The 24818-nt window shown below is 45.3% G+C and overlaps 1 protein-coding gene across 2 annotated transcripts; it reads right to left on the reverse strand.

The window, feature by feature from the left end:
- Positions 1–1436: 1436 nt before the first annotated feature.
- On the reverse strand, positions 1437–22853 carry Mlkl (mixed lineage kinase domain like pseudokinase). 2 transcript variants are annotated; one of them, XM_057754001.1, is made up of 11 exons: positions 22485–22853; positions 19412–19832; positions 15514–15587; positions 14007–14190; positions 10749–10846; positions 8415–8550; positions 7824–7908; positions 4900–5051; positions 4017–4066; positions 3591–3731; positions 1437–1750 (listed from the first exon to the last, which is right to left on the reverse strand). In XM_057754001.1, exons 2-11 carry the CDS (start codon positions 19828–19830, stop codon positions 1719–1721), a joined length of 1371 nt encoding a protein of 456 aa, XP_057609984.1. In that variant the 5' UTR covers positions 19831–19832; positions 22485–22853; the 3' UTR covers positions 1437–1718. The 2 variants fall into 2 exon arrangements, with proteins under 2 accessions (XP_057609984.1, XP_057609983.1); XM_057754000.1 differs by lacking the exon at positions 22485–22853 and adding an exon at positions 22366–22424.
- Between the last annotated feature and the right edge of the window lie 1965 nt (positions 22854–24818).

A 24818-nucleotide genomic window follows, 5' to 3' on the forward strand; every position in this document is an offset into this window, starting at 1 on the left:
TTGGAACTCACAAAGATCCTCCTGCCTCTACCTCCTAAGGGCTGGGATTGAAGGTGTGCACCACCACCGTCCAGTGATGACTGAAAGTTTTGTTTTGTTTTGTCTTGTGTTTTGAGACAGGATTTCTCTGTGTAACAGCCCTAGCTGTTCTGGAACTATCTCTGTAGACTAGGCTGGCCTCACACTCACAGAGATCCGCCTGCCTCTGCCTCCTGAGTGCTGGGATTAAAGGTGTGTGCCACCACCACCAGGCGATGACTGAACTTTTAATCTTTCTGCCTTACCTACCACTAAGTGAGTGTTTTTTTGGGTATCAAACACAGGGCTTTGTACAAGTACTCTGTACAACAACATCACTGAACAACATCACTGGTCCCTAGATCACAACAATATGGAGATCTCTGGGAGCTGATGTACAAAGTCAGACGTGATCAGAGGCCAGACCATGGACATCCAAACAGCAAGTTTTGTATTTAGTTCAGTGGGCAAAGGGAAGGGTTGTGCAGGGTTCACTATTACTACTGTTGTGTAGCAAACACCCCAAAACTTAGCGGCTTAAGACAGGGATATATTTATTGAACTCATGTTTTTGTAAATTGGGAGTGGGGTAGGCTCAGCTGGGTAGCTCTTCGATCTTAACTGGGCTTCCTCATGCAACTGGGTCAATTGCCAGGCTGACTGGCTGGCTTAGCGTGAACTCAGATGGGACCATTTGCTGCTACTCTGTGTAGCTCCTCATCTACCAGCAATGCCTACCACTCTTGTGCACGGGTGGGCACTGTTTCACGAGAGGGAGGGAATATTTTAAAGCCTAGACTTGGAAGTGGTCCACTGTTCCTTCTTCCACATGCTGTTGAAACAATCAAGCCTTAGCCGGGTCAGATTCAAATGCTGGGGAAATAGAGGCCATTTCTTGATAAGATCCCTCAAATCATGAAAAGAGCCATGGACATAAAACCATTTACCAACCTTCGTAAATAATCTGCAGTTAATCTTAGCAATATAGTTTTAGAAATACTGGGAATTCTTTATAGCTGGAATTGTTTTCTTTTGTTGTTGTTGTTTGTTTGTTTTTTGAAACCGGTTTCTGTATGGAATCCAGGTTGTCCTGGAAGTTGCTATGTAAACCGCTAGCCTCAAACAGAGATCCACCTGACTCTGCCTCCCAAGTGCTGGATAAAAGGCGTGCGCCACCACTTTAGGCTGGAATTGTTTTCCTTCTTTCTAATCTTTTTTTTCTTAATAATTTATTTTATTTTATGTGCATTGGTGTTTTGCCTGCATGTGTATCTGTATGCGGTGTCAGATTCTTTGGAACAGGACTTGTGAACTGCCATGTGGGTGCTGGGGATTGAACCTAGGTCCTCTGGGAGAACAACCAGTACTCCTAACTGCTGAGCCATCTCTCCAGCCCCATGGAGTTGCTTTCTATTTGTAACAAATAAGAACTTTGCCAGGTGTGGTGGCCCATGCCCTTAATCCCAACATTGAGGAGGCAAAACTAGAAGATTTCTTTCAGTTTGAACTCGGTCTGTTCTATATAGCAAGTTCCAAGCTAACAGGGGCTACATGGTGAGACTACATTTAAAAAAAAGAAAAGAAAAAGTTTTGCACCTAGCAAAACTTGATACTAACAGATATGAAAGACAAATGTCCAGTTTGTTTCTCTTCCAGTTTCTTGTCCAGGGAGTCTTCCGTTTAGCTTTGCATACACAACTTCAGTTAATTGCAGACAGTCTCTCTAAGATTTCTATGAAGGAATGAACAGAAAGTGAGACAAGAGCAAGTTACTGACAGCCAAGCTAGAAACACAAACACATGTCTACAATAGAAAATACACAGAAACTGTTTGTCTGGCTGGTGCATAAACTGTTTGCACACACAGACCCCTAAAACACCACCTATGAAAACCTAAATCCCAAATGAAGCATCATGTGTGTGCCTATAATCTTGAAACATTTGTAACCCCAACTCCAAGGGGGTCACAGACAAAAGGATTACTGAGGCTTGATGGCTTTCCAGGCTAGCTGAGAAAATGAAGCCCCCAGGCTCAAGAACAGACCCTGCCTCAAAAAGAAAAAGTGAATGACCTGGTCATTCTTCGGTGACAGGGTATTGAGAGAGAGGACCAGGAGTTCAGATGAAAAGAGAATAGAAAGTAGAGAAGATACCAAAGTTTGGGAGTGGGAGTGCTTGCGTAAGCTATGTCTTATGCCAAGGAAGCTTATTAAGTAGTGCGGCATCTTATATGTTGTTTCCAGGGGAGACATGGGACATTGTCAGCAGCTATCATACAGTAGGACAAAGTCAACAAGAAGCTAATCAAATAACGTTGCATAAGGATATCTCAAGAACATTACAGCCGGGCGGTGGTGGCGCATGCCTTTAATCCCAGCACTCGGGAGGCAGAGGTAGGCGGATGTCTGTGAGTTCAAAGCTAGCCTGGTCTTCTGCATAGGGAATTCCAGGACAACCAGAGCTGTACAGTTAGATATTGTCTACAAAAAAAAAAACAAAAACAAAACCTTAAAAAAGGCTAAATTAGGGCTGGAGAAATGGCTCAGAGGTTAAGAGCACTGGCCGCTCTTCCAGAGGTCCTGAGTTCAATTCCCAGCAACCACCTGGTGGCTCACAACCATCTGTAATGAGATCTGGTGCCCTCTTCTGTCATCCAAGCATACATGCAGGCAGAACACTGTATACATAATAAATAAATGAATATTTTAAAAAAGTATTTGAAAACGTCTAAGTAAGTCAAAGAAATAATCCCAAGGATGCTGAAAAAAGGAGTAAAAGGGAGGGAGGGAGGAAGAAACAGGCCTGAGAAAAGTAACCTGCTTCCATCTCTGAAGCCCTGCCTTGCTGAAAACTGGGCTACATCATTCTTATTTGTGGCGAGATGTCCTATACGCTTGAGGGCTCCATGTTAAGCTTTTGTGTGTGTGCTGCTGGGGACTGTGACCCCAGGGTTCCCATCCACTAGTCACACACAGTACCACTAAGGTACACCTTTAGCCCTGTCCTATGAATAGCATCCCAACCTCTGTCCATTAGATGCCAAGAATACACACCCTGCCTCCCCTTGCCCTGAATTGCAACAACCAAAATTGCTTTCAGAAGTCGTTAAATGTCCCCTGAAGGGGCACACCCAGAATTACCCCTGGGTGTGAATTTCTCTACTGGAGCTTTAAGAAAAAAAAAAAAAAGCCAAAACAACAACACAACAAAACCCCCAACTTTTACAATTGTGAAATAAACGTGTGGCTTGCATTCTTTTTTCTTTTTCTTTCTTTTTTTTTTTTTTTTTTTGGTTTTTTGAGACAGGGTTTCTCCGTAGCTTTGGTGCCTGTCCCGGAACTAGCTCTTTTAGACCAGGCTGGCCTCGAACTCCCAGAGATCCGCCTGCCTTTGCCTCCCGAGTGCTGGGATTAAAGGTGTGCGCCACCACCGCCCGGCTTGCATTCTTTTTTTTTATTCATCATTTTAAATTTATTTTACATACCAACCACAGTTTTCCCTCCCTCTTTTCCTCCCAGCCCTGCCACACCCTTCCACCACCCCCACCCACCCACTCCTCATAAGAATCCTACCATCCACAGAGGGCCTTTGTTTGGGCTCATAGGCCCTGCACTCGTCAATGATCTCCTGCAATAGCTTAGGGCAATCTTCACCCACTGGCTCCTGCTTCTGGCCCTCAGCTACCAGCTCATAGATCTTCTTTGAATCACAACCTACCATGGAAGACAGAGGATGAGTGGCTTCATTTTCACTCACGTACTTCTCTCTGGACATTGATAGGATTAGAACGAGGGACTTCAAACATGGGGAAAATAAGTAAAGAAAGGAAAGGAAAATAAACAAAGAAACAACAGAGCTTTTAGTGACTCTACTAACCGGTTCAAGGAATCCCTGTATTAACCAAGTGGCTATGGCAGCACCAAGGGGGAATTTCTGTTCCCTCAGAAGAAGGTTGATCCAACCACAACCCCAATGGGGCCAGCCTTCATGTTCTTTACCTTGGAATGGGATCTTTCCAGTGACAATCTCCCAGAGCACAATTCCAAAGCTGAAAGAAAATCAAGGGTTTGTCAGGTGGCCAACTCAGTGGGCAAAGAACTCGCCGCACTGTACTCTTTTGAATTTGACCTCCAGAAACCAATTAGAGGTAGGAGGAGAGAAATGACCCAAAAAGCTATTGCCTGGACTTCATACACGTATCATGGCCTGTGCGCCACCCTTCCATACATCGCTGGAGAGATGCTGATGGTTTAGCACACTTGCTGATCTGAGTTCTGTTCCTAGCACCCAGATGGCAATTCACAGCTATCTGTAATTCCGGATCTGGTCGCTGTGGACACTGCATATGCACATGGTACATATAAACACAGGCACAACACTCGTGCACATACAATAAAAATAAATCTTTAAAAAAATTAATAATGAGGGCTGGTGAGATGGCTCAGAGGTTAAGAGCACTGCCTGTTCTTCCAGGGGTACTGAGTTCAATTCCCAGGTGGCTCACAACCATCTGTAATGAGCTCTGATGCCAACACTATATACATAATAAAGAAATAAGTAAAATCTTTAAAAAAAATGAAACCAAAAATCTAAGCATGTAACACATTTCTTTTCCCATGCTCCTTGAGCCATTTCAGAAAACACTGAATTTTCTGGTTACTGCCTGACTCCAGGCAACACCCCACCACACCCCACTACACCCCACCACACCCATTGCATGATCCAAGCTAGAACCTACACACATTAGTAAGTACTTCCCCACCGACCTGCACCCCGGCCCCCTGTTCAACAGAGTTAAGATGGTCCTCAGAAGAGGATTTCACTGGGGACTATACTGTCCTTTCTGCCTGAGTTAGAATTTGTACAAAAACATGCACATACCTATATATTTCAGCTTGTCTGTTATATTTACGATACGGATTTTTCAGTCTCTCAGGGGAGGTATATGCCGTTGGATGGTTTCTCTCTGCGTTAGTGTGTTTTGTCTTCTGACTGATGGAAGTTTGTGTCTTACTTAATTCAAACCCTGCAAGCTAGACAGAAAGATGAGTTAGAGGTAGGTGTTGAAATGGCAAGCCTCAGGATGGGGAGGTAGAAGGTGGAGCTGGGGTGGCTTTTTCCCTAGGGGATTTATTTCCAATGGTGCTTTCAGGCTATGCTTGACATGATAGGTTCAATTCATCATGTTGTGCCAACCAAAGAGAAGCTCTTTTCTGGGACAGCTCTTCTCAATAGAATGGGGTGGGTGGTAGGGAAGAGTCTCCGAAACAACGGCTATAAGGTCCCTGTATGCTTTGGTAAGTTTACTGACTGAACGTACTTATTACTTCTGCTAGGTCTAGGGCTTTCATGGTGAAAGACCCAACTCCAATCAGCGAGGGGAGGGAGGGGCCATAGAGCTCCATCATGGCTTGATTTTCCCCAGGAGCAGCTGCAGAAGTGGCAGGAGGAACTCCTTTGTTCTGTCTGTCCTTGCACGGTGTTGCTTGGATTTTGCATTAAAAGTGTGAGTTATCCTTGTCATCCCGGAAGTCATACATGTCCAAAGATGTCACTGCATGACTAAAGGGTGCGCATGTTTTTTGCTCCCCGTGGAGCTGACATTAGCACCATCAGTGTGCAGAAAGAGAATAGGCTGACACAGTCAGCCAGGTACCCAAATCTAAGGGTGAGGTCAAGAAAAAGTTGAGACATACAGATGGCAGAAGGTGTGATTCCACACGCCTTTAGTCCTAGCACTCAGGAGGCAGAGATAGGTGAACTCTGTAAGTTCAAGATCAGTCTGGTCTACATAGCAAGTTCCAGGACAGCCAGAGCTACATATAGTGAGATCCTGTTCCAAAAAACAAAACAAAACAACAGAAGACACTTAGGTGGGGAAGGCATCTGAAAGGCAGAAAGGCTCTGTCTGCACGAGGCTGGAAGGAAGAGCAAGCTGTGCACCTGTCTGCTGGGAGCCTGTTGGTTGCTGTTGAAATGGGTGTGGTGATTTGAAAGAGAATGACCTCCAAAAGGAGTGGCCCTATTAGGAGGTATGGTTTTCTTGCAGTAGGTGTGATCTTGTTGGAGGAAGTGTGTCACCGCTGAGGCAAGCTTTGAGGTCTCATACATGCTCAAGTTACATCCAGCATCTCAGCTCATTTCCTGTTGCCTGCAAGGTGTAGAACTCTCAGCTACTTCCACCTTATCTGTCTGCACACTGCCAGTCCCACCACGACAAGCCGCCTAATTAGGTGTTTTTCTTTGTAAGCACTGGTGTGCCCATAGTGTCTCTTCACAGCAATAGAAACCTTAACTAAGACAATGAGCAAACTCAAAAAGCTTGGGAAAGAGGCACTGATCCTGGCTGGATGCTAATATGGATAGGATATAAGGCTGCCATAGCAAAGAATGTTGATGACGGTACCTTGGCCCCCCTCCCTGGCATAGCCATGCTCTGGTGCCTGGGATTGACAGCTGCCTCTGATGGAGTGACAGCAGTCATGGGCAAGAAGAAAAGTACCAGGAGGCCAGATTGCGTCTCTGGTGAAAGTTTATGATTGCAATCATCTCATGCCCTCAAGGCTCTCCACAGATATCCCCTTGGACAAAAGGGTCACCAACAGGGACATTTTCTGGAACCCAGCTCTGAAACTTAAGGCCAGATGGGAGTTCAAAGTCAAGTTGGAGGAATGACAAGAGATGGGCGAGATCATAGGGTTCTGTCAGCAGCTTTAGTTCAGTTGTATTTGTTTCCATCATTAAAAATTAAAAAGATAGATAGATAGATAGATAGATAGATAGATAGATAGATAGATAGATAGATAGATAGATATAGCCTAGCCTGGTGGTGGTGGTGCATACCTTTAATCCCAGCACTTGGGAGACAGGCACCAAAGCTACAGAGAAACCTTGTCTCAAAAAACAAAACAAACAACAGAGAGAGAGAGAGAGAAAGAGAGAGAGAGAGAGAGGAGAAAGTATCTATGAATGACAAACATTCCTTTACAATTTTAGGGTTTTGGACAATGAATTAACAAACCCCTTTCTTCCTCTGAGCAAATGAAACAAGTCATGGTAGATTTTCAGCTAACCATCGGCTCTGTTCCCCTGAAAAACTGATATAGGTAGACCATCAACCTATGCTTCTTAGTCACCTAATTATAAAAATTATTGCTGGTATACAAATTGCTTTGGGGTAGGGGTTGGGGGGGCATAAATACCTAACAGGCATGCTGTACTTTGTAGCAACCATTATACATAGGAACTAACTCGTCCCTTGCAGGCTCTTGGAAGGTATGTCTATAAAGTTATGAGACATTGACTATTTTAAGTCATGAGACTTCGAAATCTGGATGGCTCCATACCCACCTAATGGGAGCCTCCTTCTTTAGCCACTGGTAGGAGCAAAGCCTGGATGAATGTGAGGACCCCCACTGGAGAGAAGGGGTTGATGCCACTAGCTAGGTGTGCTCCCTGTGGAGCCTTGTAAGTCACCTCAAATGACAAGTGTGGCCCCACGACAATCCTCTGAATCTGAATGCCCAGTTGATCACAAGCAGACCCCCTGGTAAGTATTCAGCGATGGAGAAGTGGTGTCTAAATGTCTAAGAGAAACGGTTCTTCGCTCATCCGAGTGGGAGGCAAGGGCAGAGTTTGTTCTGTAGTGGGAACCCAGAAAGCTGTATAAGTAGGTGAAGAGGTGCACTCAGTTCTAAAATCTAGGAGTGAAATAAGAAGCGCGGCCTTTCTGCAATACCCTCTTCTAGGCAGCAACCATAGCAAAGCTCTGACCAACCCAAGGAGACCTTGGAGGATGTGCTCACCTTAACGTTGTAGCCTTCAGCTACCAGGAAGCTGGAACTGCTGATGTTTTTGTGCAGTTGTTTGGATGTTTCTGAATGGTGTAGCCTGATGATATCCAAAGGTAGGGTGTATTAATGATCTTGACATACACAGTGTTTAGTGGGATAATGAGGCTGGCTAGTACCCTGCCTTTCATGTGGGTGGCTCTCTGTGGGCAACCTAGAAAAACGCACCTGCCCAGCACCAGAGTTTGCAGTGAAACAGTGGAAGGAAGGGAAATTGGAGCCCTTCCTCCCATCACCTCCGAGAGCATTAGTAGTGCGGTCTTCAGTGCTGGGATTGCAGGTGCACCCCGCTACTGCCTGGCTAGACTCCTCCAGTTCTTTTTTTTTAAATCTATTTATTTATTTATTATGTATACAGTATTCTCGGTATTCTGTCTGCATGTATGCCAGAAGAGGGCATCAGATCTCATTACAGATGGTTGTGAGCCACCATGTGGTTGCTGGGAACTGAACTCAGGAACTTTGGAAGGGCAGGCAGTGCCCTTAGCCATCTCTCCAGCCTGACTCCTCCAGTTCTTTGAGGTGCCTATTTAACCCTTCTGGTACCTGTACAAGCCTCTGGCTGCTCCCAGGACTAAGAGGATGCGCACACTCAGAGGGAGGTCCTTTTCTTCATCAAGCAGTTCCCTCAGGGTTCCAAGTTCACAGTACTCCATGACAATGGAGAATTCAGGGGGCTTCACTAGGAAAAGAGGAAAAGAAGCAGACAGCGGTGAAGATCCAGCCTCACTCAGGACTCCCATAGTCACAAGTCCCTTCTCAGCTTCTTCCTGTAGTGATACATTCGCCCTAAAGCAAGCCTCATTTCTCCCCAGCCTAAGACCAACTTGACTTTAAAGTACAACATTTCAGTCTAAAGGAAACTGAAGTAACAACTCTCTTCGGAGATGGCGGGGGCTTACTCTCCTTGCAGGAGTTATCTCTTTCATTTCTAGCCTCTGACCTGGGATTTTTGACTTCTGGTCTCAACTCTTCACCAGTCAGTCCCTTCCACACACAGATTAGGTTGGACTGAGGCTATGGAGTAGTTTCCAGAAGGGAGATGTTGCTGTCCTCTCTCTAGGCAACAACAGCAAAAATGAACAGCAGGGACTTCCATGCTGCGAGAGGAAATGGAGCCATGGTAACCCTTAGTTTTAGCTAAAGGATAAGAAGCAATTAAAGTAACATTAAAAACTAAGGGGCTAGCCGGGAAGTGGTGATGGCACACACCTTTAATCCCAGCATTCGGGAGGCAGAGGCAGGTGGATCTCTGTGAGTTCGAGGCCAGCCTGGTCTACAAGAGCCAGTTAAAGGACAGGCTCCAAAGCTACCAGGGTTTTTGAGAAACCCTGTCTCAAAAAATCCAAAAAAAAAGCCGGGCGGTGGTGGCGCACACCTTTAATCCCAGCACTCGGGAGGCAGAGGCAGAGGCAGGTAGATCTCTGTGAGTTCGAGGCCAGCCTGGTCTACAAGAGCTAGTATCAGGACAGGAACCAAAAGCTACAGAGAAACCCTGTCTCGAAAATCCAAAAAATAAAATAAAAATAAAAAAACAAAAACAAAAAAATCCAAAAAAAATATTGAAAACCTAAGGGGCTGGATGTGGTGTGCCTTTGTATTGATCCCAGCGCTCAGACTCAGGAGGCAGAGGCAGGCAGATCTCTGTGAGTTCAAATCCACCCTGGTCAACGGAGCCAGTCCCAGGTATACTACTTAAGTAGAACTTGTCTAAAAATAAACAACAACAACAAAAAAAAGGAAAGAAAAGAAAGAAAACAAAACATACCCTTGACTTAGGCTAGCATCTCAACAAGCAACCCCTGGGTTTTCAATGGATAGGGAAGGGGAGACACAGCTCCGTTAGTTCAGAGGAGATGGGAGCTTATACCTTGAAACACAGAAATAGTGAACATTGGTAATAACCTCACTGCTACCAGTGAGGGGTTTTGATGGGGTTTACTTTCTCTGTCAGAGAATTAAAGGGCAGGAAAACTCTTGAGACAGGTAGCAGTGGGGAAAATCACAGCAGGCAGAGTCAGCTGTGAGGAATGGCTTTTATGAGGCGTGAGGAAGAGAAAGAGGGCGGGTGGGGGGTGGAGGTAGAGAGAGCAAGCACACAGAAACACCCTCTCCTCTACAAATCAGAGAGTTGACTCGGGAGTCTGAAAATCCAGTCTCTTCTCCTGGGCTGGGTTTTTTAACGTTTTTGAAGGGTCTTCCTCTCCTAATTTGGGGTGGGTTGGTTGAAACAAAGACAGGATTGCTCGCTCACAACTGTTGTGTAAAGAAGCGTTTGGAGAGGTGTGACGTGAAGTCACATGTGCCCTATTGCCAAGTCTCTGTGTTTGGCTTTGGTCTCGAGTCCGGTCAGGAGAGTGAGGAAGGAGCTGCCCATCTTCAGAGTCTGTCTTCTTTGACTTAGTCATGGCCCCTCTCCTTGTCTGTCTGCCTACCAAGGAGTCTGTCTCTCAGTCATGGTCCTCCTGTCTGTCTGCCTAGTAGAGAGTCTGTCTCTTTGTCCCTCACTGCCACCCTAGCAGCTGCCCTTAGAATGTAACACAGTGCCACCTTGAGTCTCTGGGGCCTGCCCACCTTTCAAAGGCCTGGCTCTTGTCTTTCTTTAGGATGCTGGCCAGAGGTGAGGAACACTTCCTCTGGTACCTGAGCTTTTCTTACCGTCTCTAAAGTTTTCCTCCCCACCATGTCTGTTTGTCCACCATGTGGCTGACCTCCATCCCTAACTCAGATGGCACAACTCTCTTTCTAACCTCTTAAATGCTCACCTATCAATCTGTAATTATCTTTAAAGCTCAAAAAAAAAAAAAGAGTAACACATTAAAACACAGACAGCATCTTCTAGGCAGTCAAAAGCTTGACCAATCCTGGAAGCCTCCTTACCCGTTTCATCAATGCAAATCCCAAATATACGCAAGACGTTGGGAGAATCAAATTTCTTCATGGTTGTGATCTCGTTGTGGAAAGCGTGCCTCACTGTACTAGGAGAGTGAGAGGGGAAATTAGCATCTGGACTCTGATGGTCCCCAGAGAATGTATGGTGTAGTAGGGGCTTGAGATACCATAGGATCCCAGAATCGCTGATGGGCTTGGCTACCAGTCTAACTTCCCAGATGCAGAATTACTCCCCAAGTATCTGTCACAAGAATAATATTAGTATTTCTTAATCCTATTATTTGGTATTATCTGGTATTTGATAGAACTGTATTTTTGTGACTTATATAGCAAATTAAGATGTTGAGTTTTTATTACTAGTCATATTTTATTTTAGTAAATGTCCTGAAAAAAACTGTGATGTATGTTCTTTTTTTTTAAATATTTATTTATTTATTAAGTATACAATATTCTGTCTGCATATATGCCTGCAGGCCAGAAGAGGGCACCGGATCTCATTACAGATGGTTGTGAGCCACCATGTGGTTGCTGGGAATTGAACTCAGGACCTTCGGAAGAGCAGACAATGCTCTTAACCGCTGAGCCATCTCGCCAGCCCGTGATGTGTGTTATTGATTAGCAAAAATAAGGAAATTAATTGAAAATTTATAAACAAAAATCCCTTCCTGAACATGGCCTCGGGAATGTGGGCATCAGTTATTATAGAGGGTCCCAGCACCCACTAACTCAGTCCAGTCTGCTACTTCACACTGTGTGAGGCTCCAAGAGAAAATGACATTTGTCCAAGATCTGTCAGGCAGGCAGAGCAGGACCAAAGCATATAGAAATAGACTATTTCAAATTTGCTAGCAATGAAGAATGTGAAAACAAAATTAAGAGAATAATTTCTTTTACAATAGTGTAAAAAATAGCAAGAAATTTAGGAATGAATTTAACAAAGCCAAGCATGATTGCATGCCATCAACCCCAGTTCTCCAAAGGCAGAGACAGGAGAATCTTGTAGCCAGCCAGGGCTACAAGACAAAAAAGTAATAATATCAACAGACTCCTCCCCCCACCTCAAAGGCCCAATCAGTACATTCACTGATGCAAAGACAGATAAATTGACCCTTGGGACAGATCAGAGATATAGAAACTAGACTGACGTTTATACAAAAACTTATACAAGGTGCTGGAGAGATGGCTCAGCGGTTAAGAGCATTGCCTGCTCTTCCAAAGGTCCTGAGTTCAATTCCCTGCAACCACATGGTGGCTCACAGCCATCTGTAATGGGGCCTGGTGCCCTCTTCTGGCCTGCAGGCACACACACAGACAGAATAGTGTATACATAATAATAATAATAAAAAAAACTTATACAATAAGTGTGGTGCTGCCCATCAACGGGGAAAAGGATGGGTGATTTAGTAGATAATACAGAGAAAACTGACTCTGTGGATAAAACGAAAACTAGACCCTGCATAATATCACATAAACTTAAAAAATAAAGCTGGGGACTGGAGAGATGTCTCAGAGGTTAAGAGCACTGACTGTTGTTCTTCCAGAAGACCTGGGTTCAATTTCCAGCATTCACATGTTGGCTCACTACCATCCATAACTCCAGCTCCAGGGGATTCAGTATCACCTTCTGGCCTTTGCAGACACCAGGCATGCAAGCGGTACACAGACATACATGTAGAAAAATTGTCCATGCACATAAAATAACATAAACATTTAATACAGGCAGAAAAAAACCCCCACAGAAGTTGCAAATGTGAAGGCAGAAGATATGAAGAGGTAATTTACAGAAAAGCATGTCAATTAGCTACTGTGAGTGCGGCAGCATTAAACATGGGTGTGCACTCACCTCTGTGGGAGATACAGGAAGACAAAAATCATGTGTTCTCTGTCACATGCAGATCCTAACTTCTAATGTGTGCATGCATGTAAATAGTGGACAGAGGTGTTGAGAGAAGAGGAAAGGGGCAAGAGGTCACGTGACACGAAATTGGAAAGGGATGCTCCTGAGGGGAGGAGGGAGTCAAGATAGGGAAAACCAAATTGTATTTGATTTTTTTTTTTCGAGAAAGAGTTTCTCTGTGTAGCCCTGGCTGACCTGTCTCCTGTATAGACCAGGCTGGTCCAGAAATTACTGACCTCTGCCTCCTAAGTGCTGGAATTAAAGGCACGTGCCACCACTGGCCGGCCCAAATTGTATTTGAAAATGCCATAATGAGGGGATGGAGAGATGGCTCAGTTAAGAGTGCGTACTACTCTTGCAGAGGACCGAGTGGTTCCCAGCACCCATGTAGGGTGGCTCACAATTACTTGTAACTGCAGCTTTATGGGAATCTGCTGCCTCTGGTCTTCATGGGCACGTTCATTCAGATGTACTTACACAATCGTACATATAAAAAAATAAAATGTCGCAACGAAAGCAGGGCGGCAGTGGCTCACACCTTTAATCCCAGCACTCAGGAGGCAGAGGTCAGTAATTCCTAGACCAGCCTGGTCTATTCAGGAGACCGGAAAGCCAGGGCTACACAGAGAAACTCTTTCTCGAAAAACAAACTCTGTGAGTTGCTTGTGTCTGCCTCGTGAGTGCTCTGATTTTTTTTTGGGGGGGGGGGGTGGTTTCGAGACAGGGTTTCTCTGTGGTTTTGGAGCCTGTCCTGGAACTAGCTCTTGTAGACCAGGCTGGTCTCGAACTCACAGAGATCCGCCTGCCTCTGCCTCCCGAGTACTGGGATTAAAGGCGTGCGCCACCACCGCCCGGCGAGTGCTGTGATTTTAAGGGGTGACACCACTATGTCCAAAAAAGACTGTAAATTCTGGATGATACATAAATCCATGAGTACAAGGGGAAAAGTTCTAGAGTTGAGGTAGAAAGTTACTCAACATTAGTCTGTTTCTTTTCCTTTTGTGTGCACAAGTGTTTTGCCTGCATGTATGTCTGTACCATTTGTGTGCCTGGCACCTGTGGGCTAGAAGAGGGTGTCAGACCCCCTGGAATTGGAGTTACAGATGTTTGTGAGCTCTGATGTTGGTGCTGAGAACTGAACCTGAGTCCCCTGTAAGAGCAACAAGCCCTATATTGAACCAATTGTCCAGTCCAGTAGCCTCTGTTTCTTAATAATACAAATTAAGTCATCTAGCCCTTTAGAGCCTGATTCCCCCATTTAATAATGGAGAAAATATAGCTTTCTCCTTGGGAAGTTACAGAGAACAAATGTTGATACACGTGAGAGTCATAAGCTACAGCTTACCAACCTGACGCTTCTGGCTTGGGGATTGTTGAATACTTTGATGGTGACTGGAGATCTGTGATACTCTCCTCTGTAAAATGTGCTGAGCTCATTTTTCTTCAGTAAAGTCCATGGAGAACTGGTAAGATGTTCCTTCTCAATCTCCTTGATTTTTTCCTGTGGGATCTTCTGTGTGGGTTGTAGTGAGTCTGAGACAGAAGGAGACAAAAAGTCAGTGTGCTGAAAGTGTAGTCAGGGAAGTGGCCTCTTTGTGATGTGACGGGGGTGGTGGTGCTCCACCTCATGAACCAAAACTGGTCCTGGCTAGAGCTTCCAGTGGACTCAACTCCGGGTAGAAGGTCCTCTGTGTCTGCGGTACGTGTAGAGACACATGTGAGGCCAGTAGTATTGTTTTGTGTACTTCACTGACCTCCTCTTCCAATCTATTTTTTTCTTTCTTATGATGCCTGTGATTGAACCAAGGAACTTGTGTGTGCTTGGTGAATGCTCAATTATTGAACTATGTCTCTAGCCTCCTTTTTCGATCTTGCCTGTCTTTCTGGTTTTAATGCCAGCCTCTTTTATCTTGGAGTTTTCCTTACTCCTGGTGCCACACAGCTTAACACTAGGGACCTGGCATTATGTCCAGTCTTTTCAGATCAAATAGAGAGACAGTTCAAGCTCAGCAACTATACTGCTGTCAGTTATGTGACTGTTCCCTCCTAGATTGATGCATTTTCTTCCTTAGAAGTTTGTGAAGTTCATAGGAAACTTACAAGACTGAGGAAGCTCTAGAAACGTACAGGACTCACAGCAGTCTCTTGCATAGTAAATCATTGCTGGGTGAGAGGAGACCCTTGTAGGAGACCAGCGATCCAGCCTTCCTAAATTCTTGCTCATGTAACTTGTGTGTGGGGGGGGTTAGGTCATTCAAATACCCAAGATCATCATTCTCTCATAAGCCGCTTCTCACCCATGCTCCTGCAAGTAATGGTAATACTTTGGTTCATCAAGATAGACTTGGACAAATCGTTCTTTCATCTGAGGGCCAGCTAGTTTTATGCCAACTTGACACAAGCTAGTCATTTTGAAAGAAGGAACCTCAGTTGAGGAAATGCCCATACCAGATTGGCCTATGGGACATTTTCTTGATCGACAATTGATGTGGGAAGGTCTAGTTCACTGCGGGTAGTGCCAGTCCTGGCCTGGTGGTCTTGGGTGTTATAAGAAAGCAGGCTGAACAAGCTATGAGGAGCAAGCCAGTAGGCAGCACTCCTCCATTACTTCTGTCTGCTTCAGTTTCTGCCTTTAGATTCCTGATTTGAATTCCTGCCTTGACTTCCCTTAGTGATGGAATGTGACCCAAGAGTAGTAAGCTAAAAAAAAAAAAAAAAAAAAATCCCTCTCCATATCCCCAAACCTGTGAGCAGAGAAAACGGAATGGGGCAGGAGCAGAGTAGGCTGGAGTTCCTAGCAAACAGATAACGTCTAATTCGGGAGCATCCACTGTAACAGAGCATGTGACAACTTACACTGTTTCAGAGTTTCCTTGATTTCTTCCACGTCAATGCTCACCTTCATCCAGAGAGCTCGCAGATTTTCTGTTCTGCAGGGAAAAGGGGCAGCACATGCTTAAAGATACAAGCCCTAAACAAAAAGTATATGTGCATCAAAACAAAAATGCTAATTAAAATCACCAAGGTGTCAGATTTTAAGTCTAAATAATCATATGGCAGGAAATACTACCGTTAATACTCATTTTTTTATTTTCAAATGCATAGGAAATGCCCTGAAGTCTGGCTGTGTGGATCTCTTTGATCATTGCCTTTAACTCAGCGATTACCCATGTAATTCCATTACTGGGACTATATCCGAAAGTTATTCTGAAACACACAAAACGATGCTCATTTATGAAATTATAACAGTGAACAATTAGCTATAATTTACATGTTCAATATATCCGGTCCATATATACCAAGGAATACTAGAGAAACCTATGGAAATTTATTTGGAAGAATACTCAAGATTATATATTGAGAAGAAGAATCAGAATACATACATGTAAATCTCCAGAGAGCAGGAAAAAGATAATACAGAGTGTGTCTGAGATGTAAAAGAGGTCCCTTGAGGTCAAGGATGAGGGGAAGATTAATTTCTTATGCTGGGCCTCTCTGCCCGCCCCTGCCCGCACCCCCAGAGGATCTCACTATGTAGCTCTGGCTGTCCTGAAACTCATCATGTAGACCAGGATGGTCTTGAACTCACAGGGATTTCCTCCTGCCTCCCAAATGCTAAGATTAAAGGCATACACTTCTATACCCAGCTATTCTGGGCCTTTAAAAAATCTTTTGGGGGCTGGAGAGATGGCTCAGTGGTTGAGAGCATTGCCTGCTCTTCCAAAGGTCCTGAGTTCAATTCCCGGCAACCACATGGTGGCTCACAACCATCTATAATGAGGTCTGGTGCCCTCTTCTGGCCTGCAGACATGCACACAAACAGAATATTGTATACATAATAAATAAATAAATAAATGTTTAAAAAAATCTTTTGTATGTGGTGCCCTGTGAATGCATCACCCATACCGAAACACAAAGGGCAGAGCAGGAAGTCAGTCCTGTCTTCCAGGTTAATGGCTTCCACATGGTTCCTGCCACCATGAAGGGGTGGATCAGCATTTTCTCATGATTAGAAAGGTTGGAAGTCAGTCCTGCCCTCTAGCTGAACCAACCTCTCTATACTACCATACGCCCACCCTCTCCAATCCCTGATTCTCTCTCTCTCTTTGATGGTGGGTATTTAAATGGATTACAGATGTCTTGGTTTCTCTTATTACACAAAGAACTCATTTGCTTAAGACTCTCCTCACTTGTCCCACTTCGATGTCATCTGCCAACTTGACTGGGCATGGATCATCACCCCCATAGCAGAGCATTAGGACAGTCACTCCTCTGAGCTCGAGCATCTAAAGGGTGTGTCCATGTGTGCTTTTGTTCTGGTCTTGGCACTGTTACTGTGACAAATGCTGTGATCAGAAGTAACTTCCACTTCTTTAGCTTACCTATTACAGTCTCTCATCTAGGGAAGCCAGGGCAAGAAGGCTCAAGGCAGGAACCCAGAGGCAGGAACTGCAGCGAAGACCATGGAGGAGCACAGCTTACTGACTGGCATGCTTTCCATGACTTGCTCCACTTGCTTTCTTGTACGGCCAGCACCACCAACCCAGGGGTGGCACTGCCCACAGTGGGTTAGGTGCTCCCATATCAATCATTAGTGAAAAAAAAATTCCTCACAGACTTGCCTACATGATGGAGCATTTTCTCAGTTGAAGGTCTCTCTTCCCAGATGACTGGAGGTCGTGTCAAGCTGACACGACATGGCTCACCTCTTTGCTCCCTTTCTCTCTGCCCAACTCTCAGTATTGGGTTATAGACCCTCTAACTTCTGTGCTTTCTCTGTCAAAGAATTCAGGCCGTTCCTCCCCCACCCCCCCGTATCTTTTCTCTCAGATAGAGCTGATAAGCCCCCTCCACCCTTGTAGCTCTAGGATACATTTATAGTCCTGCCTAGTTCATGTCTCCATGCCCCTTGGCACACAGCTAGGCCAGGCTATGTCTCATGATACTATTGTGGGAACTCTCCTAGCGATCTCATAAAGGCCGTATCATGGCTTGTAGGCAGAGGCTGCCTGTTCATTCCCGGCCACCCAGACCCAAAATAATCACACAGAAACTATATTAATTACAACACTGTTTGGCCAATAGCTTATGCATATTCCTAGCTAACCCTTACATCTTAAATTAACCCATTTCTATTAATCTGTGAATCACCATGAGGGTGTGACCTAATGGTAAGATTCTGGCTTTCTGGCATCTGTCTCCTTTGGCAGCTATATGGTGTTTCTCTGACTCTGCCTACCTTCTCTCTATATCTTTGTTTGAACTTCCAGTCTGGCTTTACTCTAGTAAGCCACTGGCTGAAACAGTTTCTTTAATAACCAATGGTAATAAAACATATTCATAGCACACAGTTTCTTTAATAATCAATGGTAATAAAACATATTCATAGCACACATCAATAGCTGTCTGTGGCCATCAGCCTGTAATTTGCCTGATAAGAAGTTAATCTTGTATCAGTTTCCTTTCCTTTCCTACAAACCTCTTTTAACGTTTAGCTAACCATGTTTGTGGCTCGTATCACTGGGTCATCAAAAGTCCAAGAAGGTCACCGGGCGGTGGTGGTGCACGCCTTTAATCCCAGCACTTGGGAGGCAGAGGCAGGCGGATCTCTGTGAGTTCGAGATCAGCCTAGTCTATAAGAGCTAGTTCCAGGACAGGCTCCAAAACCACAGAGAAACCCTGTCTCAAAAAACCAAAAAAAAAAAAAAAAAAAAAAAAAAAAAAAAAAAAAAAAAAAAAAAAAAAGGTCCAAGAAGGTCATATTTGTTTCCATGTTTCCCTTATCTTTCCTCTCCTGGTGGCCTAAGCTCAACTCTTACCCTCTACATGCAGGCTAGTCCATGCCTCACTTCTTTAGAGCCTGGCTTTCCATGATGTTCAAGGGGAGCCATTATAGCTCTAGCTATTGTTAACTCATCTAACCTCTAATGTGGTCTCCTAACTCAGTTCCTGCTTCCGTTCTGACTCTCAGGTAGGTTGAGTTATTGACTCTAGTTATTGGCTTCCAGGTAGTAGCTGTATACACTCATAGCAACATAGAGGACGAACCATATGCCTTTGTCCCTTCACGTTGAACTTTACCAGATAGATGGCTATTTTTAGTGGATGTGCCGCAAGTAGAGGCTTGAAAGATTATAGCTCAGCTAGGTCTTGTTCCTGACATTCTGCCATAAGAGCAATCTCGTCTCTGTATGGATTAGTCAAGGTGTACACAGAAATGTCTGTCTTGTCCGTTCTTTTGGAATTCTTATGTATCATTACTCTTCCTTGTGACTTTCAAGGGCTTCCGAGAAAATTAGCTTCCTATCAGCAGACTTTACACTCCATGAGTTTATCCCTAAGGTTTAGAACAGTATCGTGCATGCTGTACCCAATCCACGTTTCCTTAGTTTGTTTATTTACTTCTTTTTTCTGGACAATTTTCACTTCAAGAAAAAGAGTCCCATAGAAGCCAAGATGGTAAGATATGAATTAGAATTCCGTATATTACATCAAAGAGTGAACAGAGAAGCAAAGGGGACTCATAAGCATGTAACAATGTGTCCCCTCCTCCACAAAGACTTCCCCAGATCTCACTAGCCTCTATCATACAGTAGGATTTCTAAGTCACAAGTATATGCAACTGTTCAAACTCCTCCATTGTTCCTCTTCTTTGACAAATCAAAGTGAGGTTAAGATGCTCCCTGGTTCCATCTGTTCCTCCACTTCATCACCCAAACCCCATTTATTCTTTCCCGGTCTTTGGAATACTCACTCATCCTCTCTTGCATCCTCTTGATCTTCTTGCAGCCAGGATGCTTTTGAAGCAGAGCTCTGTTGATCAACCTGAAGCCACAGCATGATCTGCTCCCAGACATCTCTCAGCCTCTCATTTACTTCAAGGAAGAGTATCTTGTCATTGCCCGCAGTTACAAACTTCCAAATGTTGGACTTCTTGCTGAACTTTTCTATCTGCTGCCTAGCCTCCTGCAGGACAGTCTCAAAATTGTCCAGGGTTTCAGTCATGTTCTTTGGCAGATTGTTTGCTCCTTGGGCCTGGAGCCTCTGGAGAGGCTGTAGCAAGCCATGCACACGCTCCTTTAGACGCTGGCACTGTTTCTGGCAGTGTTTCATTTCTTCACACTTTTTATAGATGAGCTGGCCTAAGGTGATGATCTGTCCCAATTTATCCATACCTGGAAGAGACCCACAGATTGGCTGAGATCCCACAATCCTTGGTGTATTTATTACTCAGCTAATTGAGGGTCAAGGGTATCTATGATCTCAGTACCAGAAAGGGGCTGCCTCCACCACGTAAGGCAGAGAGAGCTTGCTGTCTGTCAAATCTATTCTGCCCTTGTAATAGAGCTTGAACTGAGAAGTATTGGTCAGCTAGCACTATATCCTCAACCTCTTGCCACTCTGAGAGGCCTTGTGGTTAGCACCTAACTATGGGTCGTGAGTGGATGGGATCTGTGCTACTTTAGGATGAGACAGGTTTGCAAGGATAGGGTTTCAGGGATACTGGTACCCTAAGGAAAAGATCCTGGGTTCCTGAATAGTTGCTTGGAGGAAAGCTGCCATTGTTGCCAGAATTTCTGCTATGAACTGTGTGATTGAAGATGCAGTTTCAGCTGTGTGGGAGCCATTATATTTTTGGGTATTTTGGTCATATTATCTAGCCTATGTTCTTTGGAAGTATTAGAAATACCTTCAGGGGCCAAGCAGGCAGCCCAAACCAGTGGAGTGAGTTGCCTTAGAACAGTGCTGCAAAGGAGTATACTCCCAGGCAGATGTGCTGCTGCTGAAATCCCAGTACCCAGGAGGCCGAAGCAGAAGGACCACGAGTTCACAGCCAGCCCCAGCTACCTTCTGTCTCCAAAAAACCCAAAGCTGAGATTATAGCTCCATGGTAGAGTGTTTGGCCAGCCTTGGCTAAGGCTCTGATGGTGCAGAAGAGAAGAGAAGCTCCTGGGGCAGAGAGGTGGCTCAGTGGGTAAGAGCACGTGCTGCCCTTTCAGAGGAAATTCAATGCCCTCTTCTGACCTCTGCAGGCACCAGGCATGCCCATGGTGCACATGTGTGCATACACACACACACACACACACAGCCAAAACATTCACACACAAGAAATAATACGATAAGTCTAGAAAATAAACCTGAAAAGCTTCCTTTTAGTCTCTGTGACGTGGCCCTTCGGCTTATCTTTCACTTCTCCATTTTTGTTTTGTTTTGAGACAGGCTCTTGCTCTGTATCTCAGAATGGCCTAGACCTCTCCACCCTTGGCTTCGTTACCCTGGCAGCTCTCTGTTTCAGACACACGGAAGAGTCCAACCATTCACATCCTCTCTTCAAATCCTGGAGAGAAAAAGGCCCAAACTGGCCCCTGGGTTCATGGTCGAGGAAACCACTCCAGCTCCATCTAAACACGCGCAGAGGTTACTCGGCAGGCTGACACCCGCTGCTCTGCAAGGACAAAGGGTCTCTCAGTTTCACCTGAGCAGCCAGGCATCTGGACTTTCACATCAGACCTCCTGATTTTAAATTTTGCAAGGAAGTCGAAGAGTGTTTCCTTTCAGTCCATAAAGTGTTTGCTGAACAAACTTGAAGGTCTGAGCTTGGCTCCCCAACACCAGTGTAAAAGTCCGGGTGTGACCTTTAAAACATGAGTCAAAAAGTGAACCCAGGGCCGGGGGTGATGGCGCACGCCTTTAATCCCAGCACTTGGGAGGCAGAGGCAGGCGGATCTCTGTGAGTTCGAGACCAGCCTGGTCTACAAGAGCTAGTTCCAGGACAGGAACCAAAACCACAGAGAAACCCTGTCTCGAAAAACCAAAAAAAAAAAAAAAAAAAGTGAACCCAAATAGTCAAACTGAAACTGAGTACGTGGCAATCCACGGGTCTTTGTTTTCCTTGCTCACTGGATTCCACTGAACTGGGCAGGAGGCATGGATGTTAACATCAGGGTACTCTTTACATCTGAGCCATCGCTACAGACTGTTAGGGTACTCTTAAAGAAAATCATTGATCTCAGGGCCCAGCCATTCCCAGATGCAGAACACATTGCCTTCACATTTTTTCCTTGGATGTATGAGAGCAAAGGGGAAAAATCTGGAAGTAGTAATAACAATTTACTCTAAGCCTGACCATCCCCCGCTAAAAAAGTATCAGACATATCTGGGCTTGGGGACACACAACTTTAAATTCAATACTTGGCGGGCACAGAGAGATGTCTCTATGAATTCAAGGCCAGCTGGACCACACAGTGAGTTCCAGGGCAGCCATAGCTACCCGGTGAGACCTTGTCTTAATAAATAAATTAACAGTCTAAAAAACAGACATCCCTTTACAAACATTACATCAGATTACTTTATCCTTGCATGAAATGGGCCCTAGAAAAGGAAGTGGGCATTCATATTTAAAGACTGGAATCCAGTTCGGGGTGGGGGGTGAGGGTGGTGGTAGTGCCTGCCTTTAATCTCAGAGGCTGAGGCAAGAAGATTCCTGTTGAGTTCAAGGCCAACCTGGTCTACAAAGTAAGTTCCAGGATGGCCAGGACTATACAGGGAAACCCTGTCTCTAAAAACAAACAAAAACAAAACAAAAAAGAAAAAAAAGGAAAAAGAAAAAAAACCCAAAACAAAACAAAAAACCTGAATCGTCTGTCCTGCAAATAGATTGTCCTATCGAGTACCCACCTACTCAGCACCTCTGGGCGGGGTCCCTACCTTTTTCCTCTTCTCAAACCCCGTTCCTCCAGCTCCGTCCTGCTTTGACAGAAGGCCAGCAAAGATCTTTGCAGACAGACAGCCCCTCCAATAGAGTCAGGGAATCGAAAGCAACTCACCCCTGAATTCCAGGAAATCCAATCTGTGATTCTGCGGTTTTCCCCGCTTCCTTCAGCCGCGGCTCCTAGCTCTCTCGACCCTGCGGGCTCACCCTTGTGATCGCGGGGTCGATTGTCCCCTCTTTCCTACGCGCAATTGCAGTAGGATCAGTCTCCCGCTGCTCCCGGACCACGGTCTTCTGCCCAGCAGAGAATGCACCCTAGGCCGGAGCAGTTCTCAGGTCTCCAGAGCCCCTTCCCTAGGTGCGGTGCAGCCTGAGCGCTCCCGGTGCCTCCGAGGGACTCGCACAAACTGCTGTTCCCGCCGAAAGTCAAAGCTGGGGCGACTCAATCATGCCACAGCGGAGTCCTCCCAACCAACCTGTTGGACAGCTGTTTCCGTCCAGAGTCCTCCTCCGGAAACCGGTGCCGGATTGACACTACTCCCCCAGGTTCCTCTGTGACTTTTGCTGGTGACCTGCCAGCTTCCTACACCCGCTTTCTGGACAGCTCCCAGTTAAAGCCCCTACCTGACTCCGGTCCTTTCGCCTAATCCTTTAAATAGCAACTCTCTGAGTACTCCCAGGTCCTCTGCTTGGGACCTCAAGATTAGGGATTGGAAAAAGAAGATTACAGGGACTTCTGATAACCAATGTATGGGATGGCCTGGAAGTCCAGCAAAATAGAAATTAAAAAGCAAGGCTGATGGGATGGCTCAGTGAGCCTGATGACGGGGTGGAAAGAACTGACTGCTCCAAGTTGTCCTCTGACCTCCGCATGTGCGCAGGCCCTGACACACACACACACACACACACACACACACACACACACACTCCAAACGCAGCAAATAAATAAAATTGGGAATAAGCCCTAGAAATAAGGAGGAAGTTCCTACATGTGCTTTGTGTTGGATAATCCTGGGGCAGGAGAAGCGGAGTGGTAGCAGTTGGGTAAGGGAACGGGAGGCTGCCCAAGTAGGGGGAAGTCACTTCCTTTTTTCTCTAAGGTGATCTCAAAACTTGGCTATGGTTCGAGGTGAGTTTTATTAAAGTCAGTTATATCCTCAGTTAGTGGTATAAGAAATGCCATTCACTACTAAGGCTAGATAGCCGGGAAAGACTAGAAATGGATTGTGTGGGGTCTTAGGGTTTTTATTGCTGTGAAGAGACACCGTAGCTACGGCAACTCTTATGAGAAAAACATTTCATGGGGGCCTCGCTTTCAGCTTCAGAGGTTCAGTCCGTTATCATCATGCCGGGGAGAGCGGCAGCGTGCAGGCAGATGTGATGCTGGAGCAGCTGAGAGGCCTAAGTCTTGTGGGCAATATGAAGTCGACTGGCAGTCACACAGAGGGAACCCTGAGCAAAAGAGACCCCCACAGTGACACACTTCCTCCAACAAGCCCATACCTCTTCATAGGGACACTCTCTTTGGGGGCCAATTTCTTTGAAGCCACCACACTCCACTCTCTGGGCCCCAAAGGTTTATAGCCATATCACAATGTAAAAAACACATTCAGAGCCTGGTGGTGGTGGCGCACACCTTTAATCCTAGCACTCAGGAGGCAGAGGCAGGCGGATCGCTGTGAGTTCGAGGCCTGCCTGGTCTACAAGAGCTAGTTCCAGGACAGGCTCCAAAGCTACAGAGAAACCCTGTCTCAACAACAACAACAAAAAAAAGCATTTAGTTCAACTTCAAAAGTCCCCATAGTCTATAATAGTCTCAAGCTTGTTTCAAAGTCCAAAGTCTCTTCTGAATTGCATGGCAATCTCTTAACTATCTCTTAACTGTAATTGTCCTGTAAAAAAAAAAAGCAAACAATTCACATATTTCCAACATATAATGGAACAGGATATACCTTACCATCTCAAAACGCAAGAAAGGGAACACAGTGAGGAAATATTGCACCAAAGCAAGATGGAAAACCAGCGGGGCAAACTCCAAACTCTGCATCTCCATGTCTGACATCAACACACTCTTCAGATCTCCAACTCAGTTCAGCTTTGCTGACTGCAACACACTTCTTTCTCTTGGGCTGGCTCCACTCCCTGTTGGCAGCTCTCCTCAGCAGCTATCCCATGGCTCTGGCATCTCTAACATCTTGGGTTCTCCAAGGCAATCTAGACTCCAACCTCACAGCTTCACACAATGACCTCTCTACTAGTCTTCCATTCAGGGGGACCTGTGACACATGCCTGGCCTCAGTGACTTTCTTTAGGTGAGGAGGCAAATTCAATAACATGGTTTTTTTCTATCCTTAACTCTAAAGCCAGAACCACATGGCCAGAGTTGCCAAGTTCTGTGGCTTACTGGGACTGGGACATGAACCCTCTTTCATTAATATCTTCACCAGCT

The sequence above is a fragment of the Chionomys nivalis genome, chromosome 21 (genome assembly GCF_950005125.1).
Source record: "Chionomys nivalis chromosome 21, mChiNiv1.1, whole genome shotgun sequence".
In the NCBI taxonomy this organism is placed as follows: domain Eukaryota; kingdom Metazoa; phylum Chordata; class Mammalia; order Rodentia; family Cricetidae; genus Chionomys; species Chionomys nivalis.

What these genes read in the sequence shown, in the direction of transcription:
- Mlkl (XM_057754001.1), bottom strand. Translation starts at nt 19,830, where the DNA reads ATGGATAAATTGGGACAGATCATCACCTTAGGCCAGCTCATCTATAAA. An exon ending in CAAGGAAACTCTGAAACAGT is followed by an intron (nt 14,191 to 15,513) that starts GTAAGTTGTCAC and finishes CTTCTGTCTCAG; the next exon opens with ACTCACTACAACCCACACAG. An exon ending in TGGAAAGATCCCATTCCAAG is followed by an intron (nt 3,732 to 4,016) that starts GTAAAGAACATG and finishes CTTCCATGGTAG; the next exon opens with GTTGTGATTCAAAGAAGATC.